The sequence below is a fragment of the Diplotaxodon limnothrissa genome, unplaced genomic scaffold (assembly GCF_057381915.1).
Source record: "Diplotaxodon limnothrissa isolate DT_005_m unplaced genomic scaffold, D_limnothrissa_male_GT1.1 unmapped_scaffold_1, whole genome shotgun sequence".
Lineage (NCBI taxonomy): Eukaryota > Metazoa > Chordata > Actinopteri > Cichliformes > Cichlidae > Diplotaxodon > Diplotaxodon limnothrissa.
This window is the reverse complement of record NW_028188555.1, coordinates 427,847-441,691: the sequence shown is the minus strand read 5'-3', so window position 1 is coordinate 441,691 and position 13,845 is coordinate 427,847. Positions and strand designations below refer to the sequence as shown.

At 44.0% G+C, this 13,845-nt stretch overlaps 2 protein-coding genes across 4 annotated transcripts in view; both read left to right on the top strand.

The window, feature by feature from the left end:
• Positions 1-13,845, top strand: part of LOC146606957 (ribonuclease inhibitor-like) — a 100,136-nt gene that overhangs the window by 62,057 nt on the left and 24,234 nt on the right. The gene's annotated exons all lie outside the window — the stretch shown is intronic.
• The window catches only part of LOC146606958 (protein NLRC3-like), a 38,297-nt gene that overhangs the window by 10,565 nt on the left and 13,887 nt on the right, over positions 1-13,845 (top strand). For all 3 annotated transcript variants that reach the window (XM_085349107.1, XM_085349106.1, XM_085349105.1), the window contains one exon: positions 252-425. In XM_085349107.1, the coding sequence (XP_085205233.1) occupies positions 252-425 (174 nt within the window). The remainder of the gene's footprint in view (positions 1-251; positions 426-13,845) is intronic.

Sequence of the window (13,845 nt, the reverse complement as noted above, 5' to 3'; positions counted from 1 at the left end):
CACCATCTTCCTCCTTCATCTGCAGATTAAAGCCAAACAAAGATTCTCATTAAAAGTCTGCAGGTCTGAGAGAGACTGAATCGTTGTGTCATGTCAAACACAGTAAGAGGAGCTGAAGCACAGATGTGAAGAGCAGATGTTCATCAGATTATGACCTCACTCTGTTTTGTCTTCATATACATTCAGTCTGTGTTTATAATGCAGACTTTCTGCTTTTATAATAACACATTTTGTATTTTCTATGATCACAGACTGGCTGACTGTGGACTCTCAGGGACTCATTGTGAAGTTGTGGCCTCGGCCCTGAAGTCCATCCCCTCCCATCTGACAGAACTGGACATGAGTGAGAACAAGCTGCAGGATTCAGCAGTGAAGCTTCTGTGTGCTGGACTGGAGAATCCAAACTGTCGACTGGAGACTCTGAGGTGAGTTCACTGACTGCAGCTGTTGTTGTTTTTCTATATTTCAGATCTTTGATTGATGTTTGAAACTTTCTTTAGTTCCTAAATGTTCAGGATGTGTCTGAAGACAAATGTGAAGAAGTTTGAGTGCTTTCAGAAATATTGTGTCTTTCCAAACGACTGAACAACAGTTTTTCCTCTTGGCTCCAAATAGAAGTTACAGACTTGAGCAGGGTTCATTTAAAGGCTGACAGAAGTGCAGTGGTGACGGGGAGATGTTTGTCAGGACAGCTTTTCAGCCTCCACAGGTTCATGTTGTGCTCCATCAGTCAGTGAAGATGAAGTCAGTACTGGTGAGGCTGTAGAGTGTGTGAGGGATGTGAATGAGGCTGTTGGAGATCTGATGATAGCAGATAAAAACAGGCTGCAGAGACTTTGAGCTTGTGTGGAAACAGACAGAGAAAAGAAAGACATGAATGTCAAAGCTAATAAAGGTGAAGTTAGGAGCTGTGATGATGTTCATGTATCAGAAGCTGATCTGGCTGCTACAGAGACGACCCACACAGCTGCTGTGGTGAGGTTTGTGTTAAAGCAGAGGAACACAGGCCCAAACATGACAGCAAAGCAGGATTCAGGCTCTGTGAGAGGATTTCAAACAGAAGCTGGAGAAGAGAAAGGACTACAGAAAGAAGGCAGCTGAGACCAGTCCAAGTGTTTCCATGGAGCCCAGTCTAACATTCATTTATACACTAACGTACAGAAGTGAACGGGAAAATGAATCCATAGTTTCAAATGTAGAAATAGTTCTCAGTTCATTTACAGAGTTTAATACAGTTCATGAGGAAATGTTCAAAACAGCAGCTGAGAAGAAATCTGCTTCACAAAGTTGGATCCAATTCCAATAGTTTGCGATGCACTTGAACGCAGCGTGAGCAGTTCACTGCCTAACCCCACAGAGACTGTCAGTCTGGACTTTTCTTTATTTCTATTGGCTGTCAGTGAGATTTCAGAGCAATCAGAGACTGTGGGTCTGTGTATGAAGTATAATTCATGTGCAGTTGTTGAAGTTGTAGAATGAGAAATGGCAGTTTGGGGTATTTCCTGCTTTCATTGTCCTGCTTGTGCTGATGAAAATGTTTATTGACGTGTGAATTCATTCTTCAACGCTCGATTCTGCCTGAACAACGAGAAAACTTTGCTTTGTGTAACAATTCAAAGCACTGAAGCATCGACTTATTTCATTATCCAACAATGAAAACAGGAAACACAGACAGCTAGCCTTCAAAGTAAAAGCTGCTCCTTTTGAAACATGTTGGTGGTAAAATGTAAGAAGAGCTGAAGCACATAAATGATCTACATGCCAAAATATTAAACACAGTTGATATATTTGTGTGAGTGTTGTGATTCAGGTGTAGATGTAATAATGTACATATAGCAGAGTTTTCTCTTCTAGATCAGCTGATCAGAGTAAGGCCAATCAGCTCTGAGCATGCTCAGTCTGAGTTATGGAGCCACATACTATGATTCACCATGGCAACGGCATGAGCAGAGGCTCCGTGTGAATCCAGAGGAGCAGGAACATGAATGATGACAGTAGATGATTGTGTGAAAGTGCTGGAAGAAAATGAGTGTGTGATGTTCTTTCAGTGTTGCACTTTGTAGACGCTCCCTGAGCACTGGTCTCACAGCCAGCTGCACATAGAGATCAGTGTTGTTAGTCCAGGTCAGAAGATGACTTGTTGGAATGAAAATGAGCTTGTAGTTTGTCTGCTTTAATAATGTGACTGGAAAAAGGTGTTGGACTTCAAATATGTCCATTTCTGTCACACTTCACCTTTAAAAGTGAAGCCATGTGGTTCCTGGAAGGAAAAACACGACTTTTTCAAGTCTTTGTCCTGTTTTTATGAGAAATGTACGACTTTAATGTGAAACATTCAGAGTTTTTTCTCTTGTTGTGTTTGTTTGAAGCTGCTTCCTGTTGGCTTCAGCTGTTTGGAGTTTCCATTTTCTAAACTTCTACATTCTGAACCTTCTTCAGCTCTGAACAGATGATGAAACACTGAATGATGTCAAGCACTTTGTCTAATAAACTTACATCTTTCATTCTTTATACAGATTGAAGAGCTGTGGTTTGTCAGAGATCAGCTGTGATTATCTGGCAGCAGCACTGAAGTCCAACCCCTCTTATCCCACAGAGGTGGACCTGAGTGGAACCTACAGCAACCTGAAGGATTCAGGAGTGAAGCATCTGTGTGGTTTCCTGGAGAATCCACGATGTCGATTTGAAACTCTGGGGTCAGTCAGCATGTTTTAGTTGTGCTGAGATGAATATGATGTGAAAGTTGTGCTGACACTAAACTGCAGACATCAGGCTGATATTATACTGATCCACACTGAGGATCTTCATGGTAAAGTCTGTTTTCTTCTTCTCTGGTTTAGTCCATTGACTGCAGCAGAACAATGTTCACATTTCAAACAGTGATACTCAACGTATGGCCCGCGGCCCACACGCGGCCTGCCCACCTTTCCTGATTCAGAGAGAGGGGACCCTGATTAACTGTGTAGCTTCTTCCTCACAGTTCTAAGTATCAGACACAACAATGAATAATCCACAGCTGACTGTCTTTAGCAGGTCAAAGGTCACAGCACACAGCACTCTGTGAAACAGTTTGGAGCAGGAATTCTTGCACATTTACAAACTGACACTGCTGCACGGCATGCTGGGTAATGCTAGCTGCTCAGGTATGGGTGTGCTAACGGCTGTGAGGCTCTGTGGCTGCAGAACACTGAAGAAGAGAAAAGAGAGGTGGAGGATGAAGAAAAGAGGCGGAGATGAAGCAGAAGTTAAGCTCCAGAGAGGAGATGTGTCTGTGTGGGTGGGTGATAGGTTTGTAGCTTGAACCTATTCGCTGGAACGTTGAAGACAATATAATTACACAGCAAGCAAGACACAAAGTAGGCAAAGTTCTTCTTGTTACTCATTCAATACAATTCAATTCAATTTTATTTATATAGCGCCAAATCACAACAAAAGTCGCCTCAAGGCGCTTCATAGATACAGAGAAAAACCCAACAATCATATGACCCCCTATGAGCAAGCACTTTGGCGACAGTGGGAAGGAAAAACTCCCTTTTTACAGGAAGAAACCTCCAGCAGAACCAAGCTCAGGGAGGGGCGGGGCCATCTGCTGGTTGGGGTGAGAGAAGGAAGACAGGATGAAGACATGCTGTGGAAGAGAGACAGAGGCTAATAACAGATATGATTCAATGCAGAGAGGTCTGTTAACACATAGTGAGTGAGAAAGGTGACTGGAAAGGACAAACTCAATGCATCATGGGAATCCCCCGGCAGCCTACGTCTATTGCAGCATAACTAAGGGAGGATTCAGGGTCACCTGGTCCAGCCCTAACTATATGCTTTAGCAAAAAGGAAAGTTTTAAGCCTAATCTTAAAAGTAGAGATAGTGTCTGTCTCCCGAATCCGAACTGGAAGCTGGTTCCACAGAAGAGGGGCCTGAAAACTGAAGGCTCTGCCTCCCATTCTACTTTTAAATACTCTAGGAACAACAAGTAGGCCTGCAGAGCGAGAGCGAAGCGCTCTAATAGGGTGATATGGTACTACAAGGTCATTAAGATAAGATGGGGCCTGATTATTTAAGACCTTGTATGTGAGGAGCAGGATTTTGAATTCAATTCTGGATTTAACAGGAAGCCAATGAAGGGAAGCCAAAACAGGAGAAATCTGCTCTCTCTTTCTAGTCCCTGTCAGGACTCTTGCTGCAGCATTTTGGATTAGCTGAAGGCTTTTCAGGGAGTTTTTTGGACATCCTGATAATAATGAATTACAGTCGTCCAGCCTGGAAGTAATAAATGCATGAACTAGTTTTTCAGCGTCACTCTGAGACAGGATATTTCTAATTTTAGAGATGTTGCACAAATGGAAGAAAGCAGTCTTACATATTTGTTTAATATGTGCGTTGAAGGACATGTCCTGGTCAAAAATGACTCCAAGGTTCCTCACAGCGTTACTGGAGGCCAAGGTAATGCCATCCAGAGTAAGAATCTGCTTAGATACCATATTTCTAAGCTTTTCAGGGCCGAGTACAATAACCTCAGTTTTATCTGAATTAAGAAGCAGAAAGTTATGCATGAGGGAGACCTGCCTGGAGCCAAGTGTCGTTCCCCATAGCACTCCTTTTATTGTGGTTACATGAATATGCATAGGGTCATTAACATATGACGTCTACATAGGTATACATGTGAACAAAGAATACTGTTTGTGTGTGTGTGTGTGTGTGTGGGGGGTGGGTGTGACCCCATAAATGACTTCCCTAAACCTGCTGGTCTGGAAGTCCAACAGTTCATCTAAACAAAAGGCACTTAGCCTAAAACAGATACAGCCACGTTTATCCTGCCATAAAACAATAAAACAAGGTACGACCTCTTCCCATGCTCCCAGGATGTAGGTGTGCATTCCAGTGTGGAATACACACCAAGCCTTTGCAGCCTGCTAAAGATCACACATCCTATCAGTACGCAATTGATTATACACCTCTAAGCATATATGGTTAAATATTTCTAAGCATAAATGACAATCAACAATACAAAACCTAACAGCGGGGCTCAGGCAGCTCCGCCCACACAGTGACAGTGAAGCAGGTGAAGAGTAATAAATGAAGACAGCAGACAGGATTTGATAAGCTGATGTACAAACATGTAGAAACGGGTCCATACAGACTGAAGCGTGTCTCCTTTGCATCTTCCATATTTGATACTGAGAGTTTCCAGAAGAGCAAACATCAAACACGCCTCCAAACATGTGACGAGTCAGACTGACATCATTTCTACAGAGAACAGTGTGAGCTCTCAGCAGGTCACTTCAATAAGAAGGACAAAGTGCAGCAGGAATGACTAAACCCACTAACAGTCTGATATCCCCGTGTTCCTGTTGTTCTACAGCATCATCATTAATGCTGCTCCACCACCATCACTGCAGCTGACCAATCAGCTTCTGTCACGTCATGTGACGCTCTGTGACTCAGACTGGAGAAATGCTAAATGGCTAACCTGAAGCTAACCTGAGAAACAGTCAAAGTACTGATGATTCCTACAAAGTGTGTGTGTTCAGTATGAGATGAGTGTGAATGAAACCATGGAGGAGCGGGCCGTGGCTGCTCTCACACACGTTTGCTGCAGGGGCGGATCTACAGAAATGTTCATAGGGGGCAAAATCAAAGCCATTATTGTTGACACATATGCAGCTGTTACATCCTGTAATATGCATTAAATATGGTTCAAATACATTAAATGCATTAAATATACATGTTTCATATAAATAAAGTCTACAACTGTGTTTTCTTCAGCCCACATAAGGAAACAGTTGAGTCAGATAAATGTCGTGTCCAAATTCATGGGCTGCATCCTCCTGAGGCCGCATTTGTAGACCGATTACGTCACAGCGACGCGCCGAAGGCTGTCCAAATTCGTAGACTCCTCCGAATGCAGCCGACAAATGCGTCCTCCTTTTCCCCGAATTTGAAGGATGGGTCGGGTGTGTCCTTCGTGGCCTACCATATCCCAGAATTCATAGCGCGGCCCAGCCAAACTCCAGTTTCCAACAATGGCGGCCGCTACTAAGTTTTAAAATTACTCATACTAATCTTTCTGGGTCAGAAAATAAACTTTTAACATATTTTCAGGCGAGAAAGTAGTTGTGTAAACATCAAATATCTGCTCGGTTTATCAAGATACCGCATATTTGCAAAAGTGCTTCGACGTTTTCGGAGACGTCTGCTACCCACCAGCTCGAAAGCCAGCCGGGAGCTCGAGGGTCACTGAAGCCGCCGAGAACGGCACAACTCCCGGCACATCATTTTCAGATCACCGCGGACTTTCGCTACTCAGGTTAAACGTGATATATAAGTCACTTAGACAACCTCAAAATGTTATTGTTTGGCTTTTTTCAGTGTTTTGTTTGTTCGTGAGTAAATCGGTTTGGCTGAGATTAAAGTTATTAGATTAGATAAAATAAAACTTTATTAATCCCCCAGGTGGGTTCCTCCTTGGTCTTTACAGAGCTGACTAAACGTCAAACAGAAAACTGATTAAACAGAAGTATGAGACGGTCGAGAATTTACGCCAGTGTCCTGTTATATTTTAGATAGCAAGGAGCAGACGGCTGAGTTTATTAAACTCCACCGAGACAGCGGTGACGCTAATCAGAAGGCTAGACCGTCCAATTTCCCCAGCCGTTTATTTCCAGCCTACCCGACCTTCTGAGGACCCAGCCCACGTAGACCGCAAAGGCCGGGTCCTCGGGAGGATGCAACCCATGAATTTGGACACGACCGTAGAATGATGGTGGCAGCTACAGAAACAGGTCCATACAGACTGAAGCGTGTCTCAGTCTGAATGTACACTGCTGTTATAAGAGCTGTGGAAACTCAGGTCAAAAGGACGTAACCACACTGCTGACAGTTCCAGGACAGTCACAGAGTTACAGCATCATTTGTGACCATAAAGACAGAAAGCTCATCCAAATCCTGGGATTAAAAGTCTGTCCTGGTGGTGTCCAGTCAAACACGTCTCTGTGAAAGCTTCAATCCAACAGGCTCCAAAGTCCTTCTGCTCATTTCCTCGCCGGGTTCTTGATGCTCCTGTACCATCTCTCTGTCATCCTCCTCGCTCCCTCTTTGCACTCACAGTCTTTGTGCATCATTAACACTCACATGTGGAAAACCAAAGTTTTACTGGGCAGAAGATGATCATCAGTGACTCTGTCTTTAAAACACTCTTGTTAGAAATGTACGACTTTAATGTGAAACATTCAGAGTTTTTTCTCTTGTTGTGTTTGTTTGAAGCTGCTTCCTGTTGGCTTCAGCTGTTTGGAGTTTCCATTTTCTAAACTTCTACATTCTGAACCTTCTTCAGCTCTGAACAGATGATGAAACACTGAATGATTTCAAGCACTTTGTCTAATAAACTTACATCTTTCATTCTCTATACAGATTGGAGCGCTGTGATTTGTCAGAGATCAGCTGTGATTATCTGGAAGCAGCGCTGAAGCTCAACCCTTCGTATCCCAGAGAGGTGGACCTGAGCTACCACAAGCTGCAGGATTCAGGAGTGAAGCAGCTGTGTGTTCTTCTGGAGAATCCACAACATCAAATTGAAACTCTGAGGTCAGTCTCCACGTTTTAGTTGTGCTGACACTGTCGATCTGTGGAACTAAAACCTTTATACAGGAAGTCTGGTTCAGCTCTTTGTAGACCTTCTAATCTCTGATGCTCTGAGTCTTACTCAGTAGATGATGCAGAGTTGTGAAGCCGATGTGGGTGAGGACACTCGCCCAGCTCTAACTACTTTGACGTCCAGGCGGCTTCCCTGCTTGTCCTGATACAAACAAACCTGAGTAACCTTGCAGGTCAGATCTCATCAGTCACACCTGTTATGGCAGCTCTCCTCTAGATTGTAGTTCTTGTTAACCTGGGATGGTTTTAGAAGCCTGGACCACAGACTGCAAGGGAAGATATTACTGGGAAAGGCCAAAGCAACCTATTAGACCCATTAAACACTAACATAGATGAATACTCAGATTTAAACCTTTATTGTTTCACAAAGGGTTAAAAAGGGAACGTCCACAGTTTAGACTGCAGCAGATTTTATTAAAGCAGTTTGACAGGAGCAAAGCAAAAACACAAAGAATAAGTGTTTCACATATTAATACATATAACATAATAATAAAAGAAAAGCAAAAGAATGATACAAAAGAATGAAAAAGTTGTCCAGAGCAGCAGGATGTCTGAGGTCTGCAGAAACACAAAAACACAGCAGCTAAAAATAGTTGTTGAAAGAAAACGAGGTGGGAGCTGCTGATTCCTGAGCTTTGATACTGGATTAGCTTCAGTAGTTATTCCCATCACTGCTGTAGGAGCTACATTTAGTCACAGCTGATTGTCTCCTTTGACCAATCAGAAGACTACTGTTGTAAAAACAAGCAGACAAAGAACCAATGAGAGTGAAGAACAGGATGAAGAGCTCGTGTGATGGAGGCAAAGCAATAATCAGCAGACTGTAGCAGTTTCTATCTGGATGAAAGTAGAAGGAGCTCAGCGGAGCTCAGTCCCATATCTTTGGTTAGAAACAACATCAGTGATTTCCTGCTGCTCGAGATGATTCCAGCAGCTCTCATTACAGCAGCTGATGAGAGAAACAGCTGATGGCTCACAGCTCGTACACTGTTGGATCTCCAGATGTTCACGTGGCTGAAGTCTGTGAAGAAACTGTGGTCCACGTAGTTCACACGGCCTCAGATTGGACCGAGCTCCCTGGATCACTGCAGCATCCTCAGCTGGTACATGGACGTCTCTGCTCCTCAGTCTTGGAGCCCCTGCAGGTCCGTCCACACCACCAGGGTCTTCTCACTCACCTTTCCTTTGTCCTCGTCCTTCATCGGCCGTGCTGTGTCTTTGTTCCTGCGGTGTTGTTCCCACGATGCAGCGCTGATGTTCCCTCCTTGAATGCACAACAAGTACGGTGCTGGTCTTTCTCGGGTGGAGCAGAGACAGATTGAAGTCTTTCAGGCTTTAGTGCCGACTTCCCTGACAGAGGCTGGACTCCATGGTCTGCACAGGAGGCTTCTACACTGTGTGGAGGTGACTCCTGGACTTGAAGACAGGCTGCAGGTACATGTGTGATGAAGAGGAGCTACAGCAGTGTGATGGAGCTGCAGGTGTGAATGAAGTCCTGCTGTCCTGTCCCACCCTCATCTTTGCTTCCTCTGTCTTCTCTGGACTTGTCCTCCTGTTTCAGAAACAGCACTGCTTCATGCCGAGGGTGGACGGGAGCGTTGGCTCTGATTCTTTTACCGTCCACCACAAGGAGACACTGATGCTGACCTCCTGATTCATCTGCATGTGTTCTGCTTCACACTGCTCACCTCCACCAAAGACTTCACAAACATCTTCTTTCTTTGAGTCCAGTTTGTCCCACAAACACTTCCAAATCTCCTCCTCTGAGATTCTGCAGCTTCTTGCAGTGTGACTCAGCTGACTTCTGACAGACCACAGACTGGCACAGCATCCACATGTGTCTCCTTTCAAACAGGCTCTTGATGTTTCCTCCCACATCATTCTGGCCTCTCAGTCTCCTTTGTTCTCCAGCTCTGTAGCTCCAGCTGGTGAAGCTTCAGTTTTCCATGTTGGTAACAGTAAACTACAGCCTCTGCTGTCAGCTGGGTAACTAAACAGAGCTGCAGCACGTCTCTGCGGTGGTGCTACATCCAGCCTGCAGACGGCCGTCTACATGTTGTAGTGGTTTACAGTCACCAGGGGGCGCTGTCCCAGCCATGCAGGCAGTGGGCTGCTCTGCTTGTGCTGTTGTTGGTGAAGCTGAAGTGAAAGCGAGAGTTAAAACCCTGAACAGTGTCCACTGAGCTTCTCATGCTATTCTCATGCTCAAAGAAGTTTAACAGGAAGGACGACTCGTCCATCAGGCGTCCAGCTGTCCGTGACCGTGTCCACAGCAGAGTGTGACCGAGGCTTCATGCTAACACGCACACATGAAGCTAATACCACCACGAGCAGCTGCTCAGTGGATTTGGAGGACAAATGTCTGCAGCTTCTCACAGGCAGTATGCAGAATGTGGATCTCCACAAAGACTGTGGAGAGCTCGTCCCACACTGTAAATCCACACTTGTCTGCACAAAACTTCTCACACGTTCCCGTCACAAGTGTCTTCTAAGTGAAGCTACCAGGTTCAGGTCCAGCTTGTTTATCTGGAGCTGCAGGAGATGATCCACCCTCACAAAGCAACACAGACAGCAGATATGCAAACACACAACACAACCAAAGGATTCTCTCTGCATGTCTGTGGCTGATGCTGCTGGAACGAAGCTGTTTGAAACCTTGTTGTTCTGCACTTTGGGACCAGAAGAGGAAACTGAAGCTCTGTGCAGAGGGTTCAATGGAAGCAGCCAAGCGCTGTAAGTGTCTGCTGTACAGGGATGCTGGTTCAGCTGTGGCTCAGTTTGAGCCTCAGTTTGTCAAAATGAGCTTGTAGTTTGTCTGCTTTAATAATGTGACTGGAAAAAGGTGTTGGACTTCAAATATGTCCATTTCTGTCACACTTCACCTTTAAAAGTGAAGCCATGTGGTTCCTGGAAAGAAAAACACGACTTTTTCAAGCTTTTTTCCTGTTTTTATGAGAAATGTACGACTTTAATGTTCTTCTTTTTTTTTAACTCAATTTTTATTATAATTTACAACATTGCAACTTGTACTTGTTGATGTTCACAAGTAGGACAGTTACAGGAACTGCAATGCAGAAATGTAGATTAAAATAAGAACTGCAATTAGGAAGCACAAAACAAAACCCAAGCAAGCAAGCAAACAAACAGACAACAACATAACAAAAACTTTATGTAATATTAAATAACATGTGACAAACTTAGCCGTAAATGGACAAAACGAAACAGACCTATGCTAAATTATTGAAACAGTAAAGCATGTATGGGTCGCCAACGCTCAGTAAACAATTCTCTCTGAATCCGCAGAGCAGATGTTATTTCCTCCATCTGGTACATTTCTCTTGCTTTATCAATCCACATATTATATGAAGGTGGGTCAAGATTCAGCCATTTAATAGTGTCACGGTCTGGGGGGCAGACCGTGGGGGATGTTGGAGAAAGGACCCAAACGCTGGACTTAGTGGAATGAACAGTGGGTTTATTTACAGTGAGGTAAATGTACACCACACATAAAATCTCCAAAAGTGCTCCCTCGACTCCCGTGACGTGTCTTCTCCCAAGTGCTGGTATCCCGTGCTCTCTGTGCCTACGCGTCCTGCAGTCCTGTGTTCCACTCTCCTGAGGAAAAAACGACAGAAGCAGCCGTTATGGCACCAACTCCGGCAGGCATACACTTAACAATACTAGAGACACTGACATGGAGTCTAACTCAACGATCCTGCGCCGGAGGAAGCTCCATCGCTCTGTTAAGTAGCTCCCCCGACGAGCCCGATCAGAAGCAGGTGTGTGAGAACCTAGGCGTGACCGGCAGCCGGCAGGGCCACGCCCAGCAGGCCTGCAGGTGGCTGTCCTTCATCCCTCAGTCACACCCGCAGACACCCACACACCAGCATGGAACACAAGAGCACAGTGCAGCAAACATACATCCAATACACTAATAACAATAATAATAACAATAACAACAATAACAATAATGGTCCACACTGTTCACGAACCCCGAGTCCCCGGAACCGGGTCCGTGACAAATAGTGATACACTTTAGTGCTGCTGTAAGCAAGATTCTTAAGAGATACGTTTTATTGTTTCCCGCAAAACCCTTTGGTAAGACTCCTAAAATGGCTAACTGTTGGTCTTTTGTTAATGGTTGTTGGAAAACTGTACTGAGAACTTTAAATATGTCATTCCAAAGTGAGCAGAGTTTTGGGCATGACCAGAATATATGTGAGTGGGTTCCTAAAGAAGTACCACAATTTCGCCAGCAGGTGTCAGGATTTGTAGGCTTCATTTTGGCAATTATCTCTGGGGTTCTAAAATATCTCATGACCACCTTCCATTTAAATTCTCTCCACAGCCCAGAATTAGTCACCAGATGGGCTTCACCGAACACCTCTTCCCAGGTGTCCTCTGAGATTTGAGTGCCAGTCTCAGCTTCCCACCTTGCCTTAATATCCAAAGTTGCATTTGTATTGAAACTCATAAATGTGTTATAAAAATGAGTGATTAATTTTGGGGAGGAATTACTTTGAAATATTTTTAGAAATATTTCCTCAATGGGTGAGGGCTCCAAAACTTGCCTCCATTCTTTATGTTTTGTCAAAAAGCTTCTTAGCTGCAGAAATCTAAAAAAGTCAGAAGAAGGAAGCTGAAACTGACCTCAACTGTTCAAATGAGCTCAGGTGCCCATTCCTCACAACATGACAAAGTTTATGAAGCCCGCTATTTGACCATGCTCTGAAGCCAGAGTCTTCCACAATAGGAGAAAAACCCTGCAGGGAGGAGAGGCTTGATAGAATTGAAATTTCTTTTGGAAGACCAAATGATTGTTTGATTCTACGCCAAATCTTTAGTGTGACCCTCGTCCGTTCCCCCATATGCACATTTTTAATTGAAATGTTAGAAAAAAGCAGGGATTCCAATGATCTTTCGCACATTGTCTTCTCAATGTTTAGCTACTGAGTTTCAGACAAATCCCGCACCCATACAGTCAGGGGTCTCATCTGAGCTGCCCAGAAATAATATTTCAGGTTTGGAACAGCCAATCCCCCCTGCAGCTTTGACAGTTTTAATGTTTGGAACTTGATCATCCCTCATGTGTATTTAGTCTCTGTGTTTCATGTCTCTGTGTCGCGTCATCTGTGTTCCCACCCTCCATATTTTCATGCCCAGTCTTTTGTATTCTTAGCCATAGCTTTCTGTGTCTTCATGATTTATTATAGTATTAGTTCCCCAGTTTAGTTCTCTTCACTGTGATTCTGCCTTGTTTGATGTCTTCAGCCGAAATAAAGGCTCGCTTTTCGTTCAAAACTCAGTTTCATGTCTGCGCCAGTGTCTGCGCCTGAGTCCTCCACACACTCTCCATACGGTCAGCTACTGCGACCGTGACACTAAACTACATGCTGTGTGCAGCCACTCTCCTGAGCCTGTATTATATACACAGCGGTTACAATGACAAACTGAATACAATCTCATATCTACAAAACAGGCTGAGTCAAAGTTGCAGCTACGCTTATGAACATGGAGAAAAAACAGGCGAGTTATCAGCTCACCAGCTACGACTAAGAACAGCTAACCAACTATCCTTGAGATCTACAATGACCAGGGAATAAGGTCTACAGACAACCAAACTATCCTTGAGATCCACAATGATTTCAATAAGGTGTTTTATATTCCCTCCTTGGGAGAAGATGCGATCGCTAGTCTGGAGGAACCTGTCTCTAATGTTGGAATTGAAACGGCCGTACGGAGCATGCAGTCTGGAAAATCTGCTGCCCCGACGGGTATCCATCTGATTTTTTCATAAAGTTTTCTGACCGACTGAATTCACTGTTAAAATCAACTTTTGAAGAATCCTTCCTCTCACAGTCGTTGCCTCCAACAATGCATCAAGCAGTGATGTGTTTAATTGTAAAACAGGAAAAAGACCATTTAGATTGTCGTTCATGTCGTTTAATATCTTTGTTCAACACAGACACCAAGATCCTGGCTCAAGTGTTGGCCCGTCGCTTACACAAGTATTTGTCCTCCATTATTTCACCAGACGGGCTTTATTAGGCACTCTTTTTTGAACATTAGAGCTCTATTAAATATCATTTATACCCATGTTAAAGGTGATACATTGGAAACTGTCATTTGGCTTGACGCAGAAAAGGCGTTGGATCGGGTGAGATGGGATTTTTTTTTTTTATACGCTTAAAAAA